Source organism: Triticum dicoccoides, chromosome 5A (genome assembly GCF_002162155.2).
Source record: "Triticum dicoccoides isolate Atlit2015 ecotype Zavitan chromosome 5A, WEW_v2.0, whole genome shotgun sequence".
NCBI lineage: Eukaryota > Viridiplantae > Streptophyta > Magnoliopsida > Poales > Poaceae > Triticum > Triticum dicoccoides.
Window position 1 is genome coordinate 326362899 of NC_041388.1, and position 13515 is coordinate 326376413.

The following is a 13515-nucleotide window of genomic DNA, read 5'->3' on the forward strand; positions in this document are numbered from 1 at the left end:
CACGGCGGCGCCCATGGATTGACTGTTCGTACGTAGGTGGAGAGCGTGATTGACAGCTGGATCGTTGAAAGCGACGCGACCGGGACGCCGGCTTTTATAGGAGCACGCATGCACGAAATAGGAATTAATTAAATATTATAATCTCTACGCATTGATATATATAATACTACCAATCAATGCGCAGAGATTATGATATTTAATTCATTTCATATTTACTTCATTAAGAATACCCAATTGTAATGGAGTATTATCATGGAAAATGATTAACATCAACAGGTGGATTATAGCGCTCGCGTCCGCGCAAATATGTTGCTAGACCATGGTCTAGCCGAACCCACGCTCCAAGCCCTCCACTTACATTCTATAATCCATGTTCATAATGTGCATGCTGCTATCTAATAAGGCTATACCATCTTCTTCTTTTTGCGGGTGAAGGCTATACCATTTTAATCATATAGGTATTTTTTACTGTCTAGATTGCACCACAACGAAGGATACGACTTAGCGACTGTAGCTGGACTTATTTTATTGTCCAAGACCATGGAGCGGGTAGTGAAAAATGATAGACTGTATTTCCTCCGTCCAAAAATACTTATCATCGCAATGAATAAAAATGGATATATCTAGATGTATTTTAGTTCTAGATATATTTTTTTTGTCCATTTTGATGACAAGTATTTTCGAATGGATGGAGTACTAGGTAAACATTTTTTTTACGATACACATGTTACTTTTTTTGCGGGGAACGATACACATGTTATTCTTGTAAAAGATATAAATTAACATGAAATTTCTACTTTTTGCGGGTGAAACGAGAATATATTAATTAAGAAATATGAAATTTTTACTTCCAAACGTGATTTTTCTTTTGCTCCTAAAATATTATAATGTTTTGTGTTTGTCTTTTCAGACATGAATTTTCTATTTCCAAACTCAAATGCACCCATATAAACAGTAAAATCCAAAAATGTAAGAAAAGGAAAAAAAACTGAAATTTCTGGCGGTGAACATCAGAATGTGTTCTGCTTGCTTGTAATTTTTCACCAAGAAATGGCATTTGTGGTTGTCTGTGCAAGAAAAGATATAAAGTCAGAGCTCAAAAAGACATGTGTGTCAGACTTTTGTAATTCTCTAAAAAGCAGAAACATACATGTTGGTGGAACACGAGAGAAAAATACGAACACAGATGAAATAAAAATGTGTGTCAGCATATTTTTCACGTCAGCGTGCTGGCATGCATGCCTGCTTTGATAGGGTTTTTTTCCTAAGAATCTCCTGCTTTGGTAGTTGTGTGAATCATCCACGTTGCAAATCGACACATAGACGTCTTTGGCACCATTTTTTAATGGGCTCTAGCACCTATGGTCCAAAGTTCAAGAACCGTTAGCGGTCCATATTAGCATAACTGATCTCTATCTCTGCTAATCTGGCCCATATCCCTAGGTTAACGTTCTTAGATCCAACGATGCTGACTATAGATGCGGCTGGACCAGGGTCCAGAAAATCCTCTCTCATCGCGTCCGCCGTCTTGGTTGCACGCCACGTGCCTACTGGACTACCTCTCTCCCTCATCTTATCTCTTCCTTTCCATACAAGCAACACCCGTCTCGTCCACCACCATCTCCTTCAGCAACGCAACCCGTCTCGGCCGTGCCCGCCACCACCTCAAGCTCATGTAGCAACGCCTGCCTTGGCCGTGGTCGGCCATGGCCGCCACCACCTCAAGCCCCTCCTGTCGTCAGCATCATCTCCTTTATGTCACGGTCTCTATTTGCAAAAAAAAAAAAACATGAACTCTGTTGCACAAAATTCCGCAACATGACCCCTGTTGCAAATGGATTTCTGCAATTGATATCTAAAATTTCTGCAACAAAACCGCTGCTACAAAAAAAAATATGCAACTAGAACTTTGTTGCAAAAAATATATATTAAAAAAATTCTGCAACAAGACTTTTGTTGCGAAAAATTTTTGCAGCAAAACCTTCATTGCAAAAAATAAATAAGTACAAACTCGAATGATTGCAACAAACTGGTTGTTGCGGAGGGCCTTCTACGACACCACTCTTGTTGCAAAGAAGTGGTTGCTTACGTACGGGGTAGATCGGACAGCCGTTAACATGTACATCCAATGATCAGCGAGCCAGAGGATCTTTTCTAATTATCCGCCGGCCGACGCGTAGAGCACTCCAGTTTTCGCTTTCCTTTCTCTCTCGAAGAAGAAAGGAGAGGCGATCTCACCTCCAGTAGCGACCTCAGTCGTTGGTGGTTCATTTTAGGCTTTACTAGCTTAGATTTTTAGGGTGTTTATCGTCTTGACTTCAGTAGTGCTAAATAAAGAATCTTCATATCCTTCTTCGACGAGGCAATCGGCCTTATAGTTGCGTGGGTTTAGAAACCAGTATGTTCAAGCAAAGATGGCGTAGCGGCGGCGGCATACTCATGGTAGACCTGTGTCCTCTGACTCCGCCGTTGCGACAACGTTTGCTCCAGCGTCGGCGAGGAGCTTGGGAGGTAGTCCAGGAGCGGGTGCAAACTGTGGTCTGCATTGACGACATCTGAAAGATGGTGGATCGTGTGCTGCGTCCGTGATTCATGAATGCTAGGTATGGTTTTCTCCCCCGACGCCTTAGTCATGCGGGGCTGCCAGACCTGGAGGTCAATGTCGTATCCCGGGTGTTGCCCCGGTCTGATTTGTTCAGCGATAACGGTTTCGGCTTTGGTGAGCCACCTTAGAGGTCCGCAAAGTTGTATATATATATATCAGCGATGGAGCCGCGTCGAGCTCAGGTCAGGAGGTGATTCATCATTTTTTTTCTTGGTGGCTGTTGTGGTGCCAGAGACAGGTGACGGACGTTGATGTCAAGCTCAGAGATTTCTTCGATCTTAATTATAATTTCCCTACTTGGTTGAAATCCCTTTGTGCAAAAGCTTGTACTATGATCCTTATATGATATAAATGAGACATGTATATATTACCATGCAAAAAAAAAAGAACATACCAAAACAATTCAAGAGCGTACCACATTTGTTATATGGGATTTTTTCTGAAGCTTTTGTTATACGAAAATATTAAAAATCTGGCGTTCCCTGGTTAAGCATGACAAATCAATTTTTCTTTTGAAAATAGCTCCCGCCGCCTCCTTTAGGCGTCATGTGGCGGTTTCTCATGAGCCGCGATAGGGTGGTTGCATCATAAGGAACCTAACCACGCTCAGTTCGCATAGGAGACAAACTTAACCTAATGTTCGGTCCATTCTCTCTATATGCATGTTCAAAGACATTATGTTTCCTCGTAAAAAAGAGATAGAGAAACCGCCACGTTCAGTAACACGTACTAACAGCCTTTGGAAGCTCAAAGTCTGCTTAAAAGTAAATGTTTTCTGACAATGGAATTTTATTTTTAGAACATAAGTTTGATGAAATAGCAGGAACATAGATGTGCTCAATAGTCAATACGACTATCCAGGGAGTCAGAGTTTCACCCAAGGCCCTCGTGGCCTCTCAACCGAGGCATGCTTTGCTACTTAGGTGAGCGCCCATTTTGGCTTCTGACACAAGATAGCCCTCCTAAGAGAAACAGCAAAAGGATGCTCTGTAACAGATGTAAAATCTATTTAGCTCCTCTTGTTGACTGTCAAATAGCTCTCCTGTTACCAATGGCAAATTTTGCTGACAGGTTATTATGTCAATGGATGTGGAGGTGGTATACACCGTAGATCATGCCTGTTCCACTAGAACAAATAACTTTCACATATCAGAAACTTGGCGACAGCAAAGGTACATCAAATAAGTGGAATAAAGGTGACATAATTCCACTCATTTACCTAGAGCTAACAGCCCACTGAACAAAGAACTGGGAAACAATGAGGAAGATGGCACAAAGTGTGTACTTGATCCATGTTTCCCAGCCACCATGAACTCTCTGGGGAGCAACAGGCACCGCGAGGATAGCTGCGCCTTGCATACTGAAGCATTCCCTGCATCGTCGGCTTCTATAGAACATGCCAGTCCTCTTGGTGTACGAAAAGTACAAGGAACCACCATGCAATTTCGCATAAACATGATCAGCTGCATCTTTGATGAGGCGCCCGTAGCGCGCGGTGGATGAGGAGCATCTGTTCAATAGGTCCTCGCTGCCGATAATCTCCAATCCCCTGAGAGTAAATGACTGTTTCTTCTGGAGCCATTCTGGAAGCTCGGCTGTGTGTTTGCCCAAATCCAAATGCAAGTTGCGCAACAGAGGAACATCCTGCACGACAGTCAGACATGCGCAGCTCACTATTTTCAAATCCTCCAGTCTACTGAGGTTAAGTATCCTATTCAGATTGGAACTATAGTGAACTTGCAGCTCCTTAAGTGCTGGCAGATTCTCGATATATTGAAGCGCATCAGCATGCTGTATCTTCAAGCTTTTCAGTGTCGTGCAGTGCTGGAGCCATGAGGGGACAGAAATCATCATGGGGCAGCTATCAAGCTGTAATCTCTCAAGTAAAGGCATGTCTATATCTACAAGACCAGACCATGACACCATATTCTGCATCCTCCCTAGGAATAGCTGCTCCAACAGTGGAAATGCCACACCGGTTGCTGGTGCCCCACGAAGCTCATAGTTGATCTCAGTCAACACACTGAAGCCTATGATAGCCAGGAATTTGAGATTCATCATCTCACCGAGAGCTGGTAGGCGCTGACAGTGGACACAGCCATCAAGCGTCAGCCGCTGCAGCGCTGTAAGGTGAGAAACTGAAAACCAAGCTGGAAATCCATTGCCGTAGTAACCATCTAGCTTGAGAGAAACCAAACTCTGAGGAGGTCTGAGTGCGCTGAACACATCTTTCATATGCTCTTGACCGTCAACTGGTGGTTGGTCGACAGAACTGCAGCACAGTTCGAGCTCTTTCAGATGATACATTTCCTGCAGCCTTGATTGGTGTGCATCTTCTATGCTTGATGCCCTGCCTAGCTTCAGTATCTGGAGGCTTGTAAGGTTGCGCAGTGCATGTAATTCCTTGAGTTTCAAACCATGGTTAGCTGGAAAAAAACCACGCAAGCAGTTGAGTCCTGTCAGTTTGAGTAGTCTGAAACGGACATCATTTAGCTCTGGTGCCCCTGAGAAGTCGAGGCCCCTCAAGTTTTCCAGACGGCCAACATGGCTGGTCATTTGTGTGAGGTAAGGACAGTTTTGGAGGATTAGAAACTGCAGCATCATCAGATTCCCAATACTCTGAGGAAGTTTTCTTATTTCAGTATTCGAAAGATTCAAGTACCTAAGTTGCAGCAATCTTCCCAGCGTTTTGGGAATGCTCTCAACTTGTGTGTCTCTAAGGTCTAGTACTCTTAGGTTCGGAAACCTTCCAATGATAAGGTCCAAGCTGCTTCTTCTGAGTGGGCTTGCAGACACAAAGAGTGTCCTCAAACGAGTGACATAAACCGGGATGGCCTCTATAGCTTCTTCATCTGTGATGCATAGGCGCCATGGTTTACTGGTACTACTGATACGACTAGGATTATCCACACAGTTCTCTTCGCCTGACCGATAGAGTGCAAACGATCTCAGTAGAGTAGGCATCTTTGCTCCCACCACACCATTAGCTTCATGCTCAGGCAGAAGAAGACCCCTCTCTATTAATTCCTGGTAACAGCTTTCAGCCTCCTCTTCCAAATTTGGTCTGCCCTCAAAGAAACCCTCTGCAATCCACTGCTGCGTGGCACACTGCTGCTTGATCACAAATTGCTCTGGGTATAAAGAGCAGTAGAGGAAACACCGCTTGACGCGATACTTCAACTCCATGTACGTCGTATCAATACTGTCCCTTATCCCTGTATACGAGGAAATGAAATCTTGTGAATGTATGCTCTCCCATTCATCTTCCCGGGACCTGCCCCTTAGATTCCATCCAATTGTTCTAATTGCCATCGGAACGCCACTACACTTCTGCACGATACTTCTTCCAACATCCTGAATGTTACCAGTGGCTACAGTCCCTCCCAGATTAGCGGTTTTGTGGAGCAACAACCAGCCATCGTCCCCATTCAAACACTTGACACGGTGAAAATGGGTCACCCCCATCATCCTTGCGACATTCTCGTCACGTGTTGTTACAATGACTTTGCAGCCACAACGGCGGAATGCTTCATTTGCAGCCAGCAACTGGTTCCAATCATCTGCTTTCCGCACATTATCAATGACCAAGAGCAGGTTCCTGGTAGAACCATCCAGATAGCGGCGTAACACCTCACGTTGCTCCGGCATTCCTGCCCTTCCCTTAAATGTGTCACCAGACCATATTGTGATGCGCCTGGAGTCGTTGGAGATATTTACCCATAACCTGGTTCTAAACCTACCTCTCATCTCATGGTATATCTTGAGTGCAAGAGTACTCTTACCAACTCCAATAGTTCCAACTATGGCGAAAAGAACATGGGCGCCTTCTCCACCTCTCCGTAGCAGATTAACAAGATCATTGCAGTCACTGCCAACACCTCAACCTATTGTATTGGACTCATTGTAATGAGGAGCAACTTCGCTGTCTATTCCTGATTGATCTTCTGCAGCTAGTCCTAACTGTTGTATTACTGGTATGATTGTATCCAGTTTCTTGTTTAGTTCCTGTATATCATTTCCAATCTGGCATCTGATATGAACTTCCTTGACACACTTACATATAGAGGCAGCATCCCATTCCTGCAGCAACAAACAAAATTCAATATGTGACACAAAACACCACATGTACCCATCAGGCCATCACACGCAAATCATTACACTAAGGAGTAAGGACCTGTCTGGTTTTCAGGTTCTGCCAAAAAGCAGGAATTCATTGAAGTAGATTTTGACCATAACGACCTAGCATCATGTTTGGTTCGAGTAGACACATACAACTTGCTTTTAAAAAAACTCAAAAGATGAACTACAATAACTGAAGCCTGTTTTGCTAAATGCTATCCTCAGAATAGCTAAATCCGTATTACTAAAACTTTCTATGCAATAATTGCTTAAAAATGTGGATACTTACCTGAACAAACAACTAACATTCCCTTATCAATATAAAGTGTCATGCTTTTCGGCGTAAAACCTATAAGTATAGGCCAAGGGGTATGATACTTCTCAGATGATGGATCAAACAAGTATGACTGCAAGATGTCAAAGGACAAGTTCACACCCACAATACACAACGGAAGAAACTTAAAAATGAGTTCTGAGTTCTGACAAACCTATAAGCAAACCCCCGAAATCCAAACGGGTGTGGTTCATGTTCATGTGAAAGAATAAAGTCAAATGTTCCGTTGTGCATTGCGTTCATATAGATTAATGGTCAAACTGTCACCTTGACATTGTCGATGTCCAAAATGACTTCTTTTTTTTAGTTGATTAGATAGTGCTAGACTGCTAGGTAAGGACTTCATTGGTAGAAATGCTAAACGCATGGATCAGCCATGTGACACAATTCTTTTGAATTCTGACATTTTACACCCATTTCTAGCTTACACTAGGAAAATTCTGAGTCATATATACTGCTGTGGAAAGTGAAAATATTCATGAAATCTTATTGCCCTTGACAATGACAACTGCAGCCTGGCCAACATGTCAATGTCATACTCCCTCCGTCCCAAAATAAGGCCGCGTTTGGATTCCCTCAGCTCCGCGGCTCCGCCCCGGAGCGGAGCGGCAATCCAGTTAATTAACGCCATAATTTGCGGAGTTGGTTAAACCCTGCTCCGGGCGCTACGCTCCGCGAGGACTGCCGAACGCGGCCTAAGTGTGTCAAGCTTAGTACAACTAGAGTTAGTACAAAGTTGAGACACTTATTTTGGGACGGAGGGAGTATGTACTAACTTACTAAGTGATATCATTACTAATACAAAAACTATAAAAAAAAAGACTAGATAGATGGGCAATTAGCGACCAATCTGCCACCCTACCTACCAGGTACCAAGATTGTTAGTAAAACCAAGCAACAAAACAGAGAAAATACGTCGGATCAATATCTAAAAACACAGAAGCAAAACAAGTGTCCACTCATGGGTGACAGTATGATGGGGAGGCATGATACGAGCAGGAGAGGTGCTTGTATCGTAGAGTATATGGATTTTTCTGAAGCAAACAATGTAATATTTTCATCCCATGCCTAAGCACCAACTATTCCACATTACAGCACCAATTTAGGAATCCCCATTCCCATTCAAACATGCACCAACCAAAAATCGGCCAGGTGGAGATTTCGAGCTACAGGCCGAAGAACAACAAACCTGAAGAGTAGGCGGTCGGCCAGAGTTGCGGCGGTGCCAGAGAACCACTGCCGAGCACAGCATATGGCATAGTCAATTTCAGTCCCAGTTTAACCCAAGCGGCCCGACTAAGACGGAAGCAAGTGAGTTCCAGGGGGGGTCCCCAGTCGAAGAGCACCGAGCGCAAGCGGCGCATAGAAGCTTCACCGAGCGGCGGCGGAAGCGCCATGGGGGAGGGGCTGGAGGGGTCGAGACTGGCGGCGCGGTGGTCAGGAGAGCCGGCGTCAGCGTCGCGACGACGGAAACCCGAGAAGGCGAGGGGAATGGAATTTGCGGGTTGCCACTCGTTTTTTATTTCCGGAAATGATAAATCCCGAGCGGATGTGGCTAGGAAATGATAAACCCATATATGCGTTGACCAAGATTTGACCAAGTCTAAGTCAAATGACATACTCTCTCTTTCCATCTATATAAGGTTTAATGCATTTTTCAAGATCGCCTTTAACTAATGATAAGATTAATAGTACATGACATGCATAATGTGAAAATTATCTAATTGAAAACTCCTTTCACATACGAATTTGACGGTATACTTTGTGTAAATTGCATGTCATATATCATTGCTCTAACATTTGGTCAAAATTAGTCTTAGAAAATGCATTAGGCCTTATACAAATGGAAGCAGGGTGTAGTACTAACAAACACGAGGGAGAGAAAAAACTGATTTTTTTTTTTACAGAAATCTAAATGTAAGATCTCGTTGATATAGCATCGATTAAGTCAAGACTTAGCAAAATTGATCCTGAACACGGATTTAAAGCATGTTAACCCGAACATTTTTCATGGCAATTTTCTGTAAAAGAATGAAATTAGGATAAAGTTATCATGTTTTAACAACTAAAGTTTTTTTTTTGACAAACAACTAAAGTTGTCTTCTCATGTCAACTATAGTTGTCATGAAAAAGCATTCAAGGTGACATGCTTAAAATCTGAACGTTCAGTATTTATCGAGGTCATTTTTCTCTTTTTAATAAAAGGTAAATATATTAGGGGTCTTAGAACTTGCATCTAACGATTACTTTGGTGCATAAAGTTGTAAAATACGTTCAAATACAGTCAATCTCTCTGTACACGGTTGTATCCGTCGAGCCAGCATGGCATGGGCCCACTATCAATGACACATGGATGCATTTTTACACAAAACCCCTTCTTCTTTTTTTTGCGCAAAAACAGTCAACCACCGATGGGAACAGGTCTCGAACGCCCGAACGCCTGACCTAATGCTAGTACAATACACGTCCCAGCAAGTGCATTACACATCTGTACACAACTAGTATTAAGGATAACTAAGATTAATTAATGTACAAAAATGGAAGCGCTCATCGAGCAGAAATGGGTTGTGGTTCACCGACCCATTTTGTATTTGTTTATTTTTTTTCAGAAATTTGTACATAGTATCTAAATTATAATGTCAACAATAAGATAACTTTCAAATATTGTTCATGTATTATTCTAAAATAATATGAATTATAAAAATGTTTGTATAATAATAACACAAATAGTTTTTAAAATATTCATAATTATAAAATGTGCATTTTAAGTTATTCATAATTAAAAACATTCTGTATCATTACACCTATTCGTTTTATTTGAGAAATTTGTGGATCATAAAAAATTGCTCATTTATTGTTTTCAAACAATATTTATGAATAGTGAAAATGTTTGTATAATTACAATACTAATACTTTTTAAAAGTAAATTCATAAACTATTTTAACTATACAAGCATTTCAATAATTATACGCCTATTTTGTATAGTTTAATGTTTGTATAGTTTACAATATTCATAATTTAAAATTTGGACTGTTGGTATGAGTATAAGTCATGAGTAAAGATATACACAATTTAATATATGAATTATATTAACTAACTAGTTTTTATTTTAAAAGAATGTTTAAACTTTATAAAAGATTATTTGTGCAATTTAAAATATGTACATGCATTAAAAAAAACTACAAGTATTTATAAAAATGTTTAAGCACTGTGAAAAATATTTTTGTAAATTTAGAAATGTACATCGCATTTAAAAAATGGTGACACATTTAAAAAAATCGTGAAGTCTACACAATGTACAATTATGTTCGCATAGTTCAAAAAACTGTCTGCGTGGTTTTTTCAATGCATGAACATATTTTGAATTACACAAACTTTTTTACAGTGTTTAAACATTTTTTAAAATGGCACGTGCTTATATAGAACAAGATTGATAAAAACATATACAAACTACTCCCTCCGTTCCACAATACATGCCTTCCCTTTGTCAAAATAGAGATGTATCTAGACATGTTTTAGTATATAGGTACATTCATTTTTGGACACATGAAAGTCAAGTATTTTGAAACGGAGGGAGTACATCACATGTCGCACTTGCCTGGTGGTTGGCTTATGCGCGAGTGAATTGCCATGTCACAGGTTCAAACCCACCGGTTGCATTTTGTATTGTTATTAGATAGATTTCTTCATTAGGGTTTTCAGGACATCGTACAAGTGGTTTTTTCTAGGGCATCGTACGAGTAGGTCATAGCTTCCAAATGCACGCCTCCTCCTCCAAGAAAGAAAGCTAGGGTTTCTGCCTCTCGCTGGCGCCGCCGCAGGTCCGCCTCGTCTCCGGTGGCCCTAGGGCCATGGGGGCGCGGTGGATCCTACCAAGGGCCGGCGGGAGGGCTCCATTTTCAGTCGTTTTTTCCTGTCCTGTTAGGGTTTGTGTCCTGTTCAGGAAGGCGAGACGGCGGCGGCTCCCTGAAGATGGAATAAAGGTCTCCCCGCCTAGCCCCCGTTCCGGCGGTGCATCTAGCATCGTTGATGGGCGTGTGGAGGTGTGTCTCAGGCGGATCTATCTTTGGTGGATTTGCTCGGATCTCGTCGTTGTTCGTTTATGTTCGTGTGTCTTCGGGTTGAATCCTTCCAACCTACGTTATTCTTCATCGGCGGCGGTTGCTGTTCTGGTGCGCTGGTCCTATGGGGCCTTAGCACGACGACTTCCTGACTGTCTACTACAACAAGTTGTGCCCGACTCTGGCGATGAAGGGGTGATGACGGCGGCGCGCCTTCGACTCGCTTCAGTGCTTGTAGTCGTCGCTAGGTGGTCTACAGATCTGGATGTAATTTTTATTTCTGGTATTTGTTGTACTGCCATGATTGAAAATGAATAGATTGGAAGTTTTTCCAAAAAAAGATAGATTTCTTCATTAAATTTTTTTGGGTCCGCCCTGATAGGATATATAAGGTAGTCATGCTAAGTAAGCACTAGGTACGGTTGGTGTGGTGGTTGTCCAAGCGAAGCGAGCCACCCAGCAGAACGTCCAGGATAGAAACCTCCCGCTCCACTAATTTTTTATTTATTTATTTGAGGGGCTTCCTACCAAAATAAAAAAAGAGTTGAGGGCTTTTCTACAGATCTATCATACAAGAACATTTATATTGGCTGACAGCGGGCCCGTGCCACGTTGGCATAGACGGATATGCATGTGTATAGTGAGAGTAACTGTGTTTGAACGGTCATGCAAGTTTAGTGACCATAAACACGTATTTTACAATTTTGTGCACCAAAGTGACTGCCGCGTGTAAGTTCTAAGACCTCTGGTGTATTTACCTCTTTTAACAATGATCCGGCTTTTACTAATCCGTGAAAGGAGCAAATTATTTTGTACTCCTTCCGTTCTAAACCCTAAACCCTAAACCCTAACCCTAACTTGGTGCTAGATACATCCATTTGAGTCTTGTCCAAAACATTTTTGACAAAGGTAGTATGAACTTGTGAAAGGAGTTTTTTTCACGGAAATGTCAAATGTCAAACAATTGACGTCATATGTTTTTAGGCAGATGTTAAAATTTTAGGCACGGCAAGTCAAATGTTTTTATGGTAATTTATATTGTCGCGTGGATGGCAAATTTAGTTGATGAGCACGACAATTTTCTGGCAAAAATATGAATTGAAACAAATTTGTCATGCTCGCCAACTAAACTTGCCACCCTCAACAAGCATAATTTATCATACAAATCATTTGATTTATCATTCCTAAAAATCTGGCATTCGATGGATGTTTGGGCCTTTCTCTAAAGGCTGAAAGCCATAATATTTAGCATCACAAGTCCTTACAAATATATCCTTATAGAAACGAAAAATGCATCCAAATTCTTCGGGTGCCGAAGTCTTCTTCCTTCTGCATGCGCCGGCAACGCGCCGTGCATAAAGCTCGTTGTGGTTTCTGGGCATCTGTCTCGATGGAGCAAACTTATTTAAACCCAAGAGTTTGTAGAAGCAACTTCCAGGAACTCACCTATGCAGACCCCCGGAGAAAAAGAAAAAAAATATAAAGTGCATTCAAATAATCCAAACACCACGAGCGAAGGGCATCGGCCGCGACGCTAAAGCCAAGATGCAGCCACTGCCTCCTAGATGGTTAAATGGGCCGCATTGTGCCACCCTATAAACAAGGGAGGGCTTGTAGTCATCAACTCCGAACTCATGAGCTTAGCCCTCCTCTCCACATGGATTTGCAAGCTGTCGCAGAATGCTACGGGGCTTTGGACTGACCTCGTGAAAGCGAAATGATTTTCTGTTCTTTCTATGAATCTTCGGCCTGAGGGTCGCCGTTCTAGAACGGGATCCATGCTGTGAGGCATGTCTTTGCCTTGGGGGACAAATTTGAAACAATGAGGGCGAATGACAAAAGAACCTGAAAGATGGTAAGAATTCATAAATATTTTGAAAGAAATCCTATGTGACATTGGATCAGTGTACCCTCATGTCCGTCTCTGGCCACCGTTCGGCACCGTCGGACTATGGGGAAGAGGACTCTAACCAATACATTCTTATAAATAGCTAAATGCGGCAGAATATTGAATCCTAACAAAGATAACACTGATTATTATAGAATAGATGTTGCGCTAGCATTGAGACAGTTAAATTATTAGGGCTTCCCCTAATTTGAAGGATTTTTATAAGATTTTTGAAGGATTTGAGTCCTTTAGGAAATTTTCATAGCACACTGTTTCAGAGGAAAATTTTCATCCACTCGAACCTCTTTGTTTAATTCGTTTATTTTCCATGTGGTGTCAAAACTCTTTGGTCCAAATTCATGTGATTCCTAATTTTATAGGATTCAAGATGACATGTCATTCCAATCTCGTTTTTCTTCCTATTCCTACATTACGAGAATCCTGCTAATTAATGAAACAGGCCTTAACAAAGATAACATTAATCCTTTATAGGATGAGTACCAACATG

At 41.8% G+C, this 13515-nt stretch overlaps 1 protein-coding gene across 1 annotated transcript; it reads right to left on the reverse strand.

Moving 5' to 3' along the window:
- Nucleotides 1-3627: 3627 nt before the first annotated feature.
- Nucleotides 3628-8564, reverse strand: LOC119301275 (putative disease resistance protein RGA3). Its single transcript, XM_037578222.1, has 3 exons — nt 8248-8564; nt 3825-6685; nt 3628-3731 (listed from the first exon to the last, which is right to left on the reverse strand). Exons 2-3 carry the CDS (start codon nt 6350-6352, stop codon nt 3686-3688), a joined length of 2574 nt encoding a protein of 857 aa, XP_037434119.1. The 5' UTR covers nt 6353-6685; nt 8248-8564; the 3' UTR covers nt 3628-3685.
- Nucleotides 8565-13515: the final 4951 nt, after the last annotated feature.

Bases quoted from the DNA above. Each gene is read 5' to 3' on its own strand.
- LOC119301275 (XM_037578222.1), bottom strand. From the start codon at position 6,352: ATGAGAGGTAGGTTTAGAACCAGGTTATGGGTAAATATCTCCAACGAC. The intron at 3,732-3,824 runs GTAAATGAGTGG...TATTTGTTCTAG, and splicing joins CAGTGGGCTGTTAGCTCTAG to TGGAACAGGCATGATCTACG.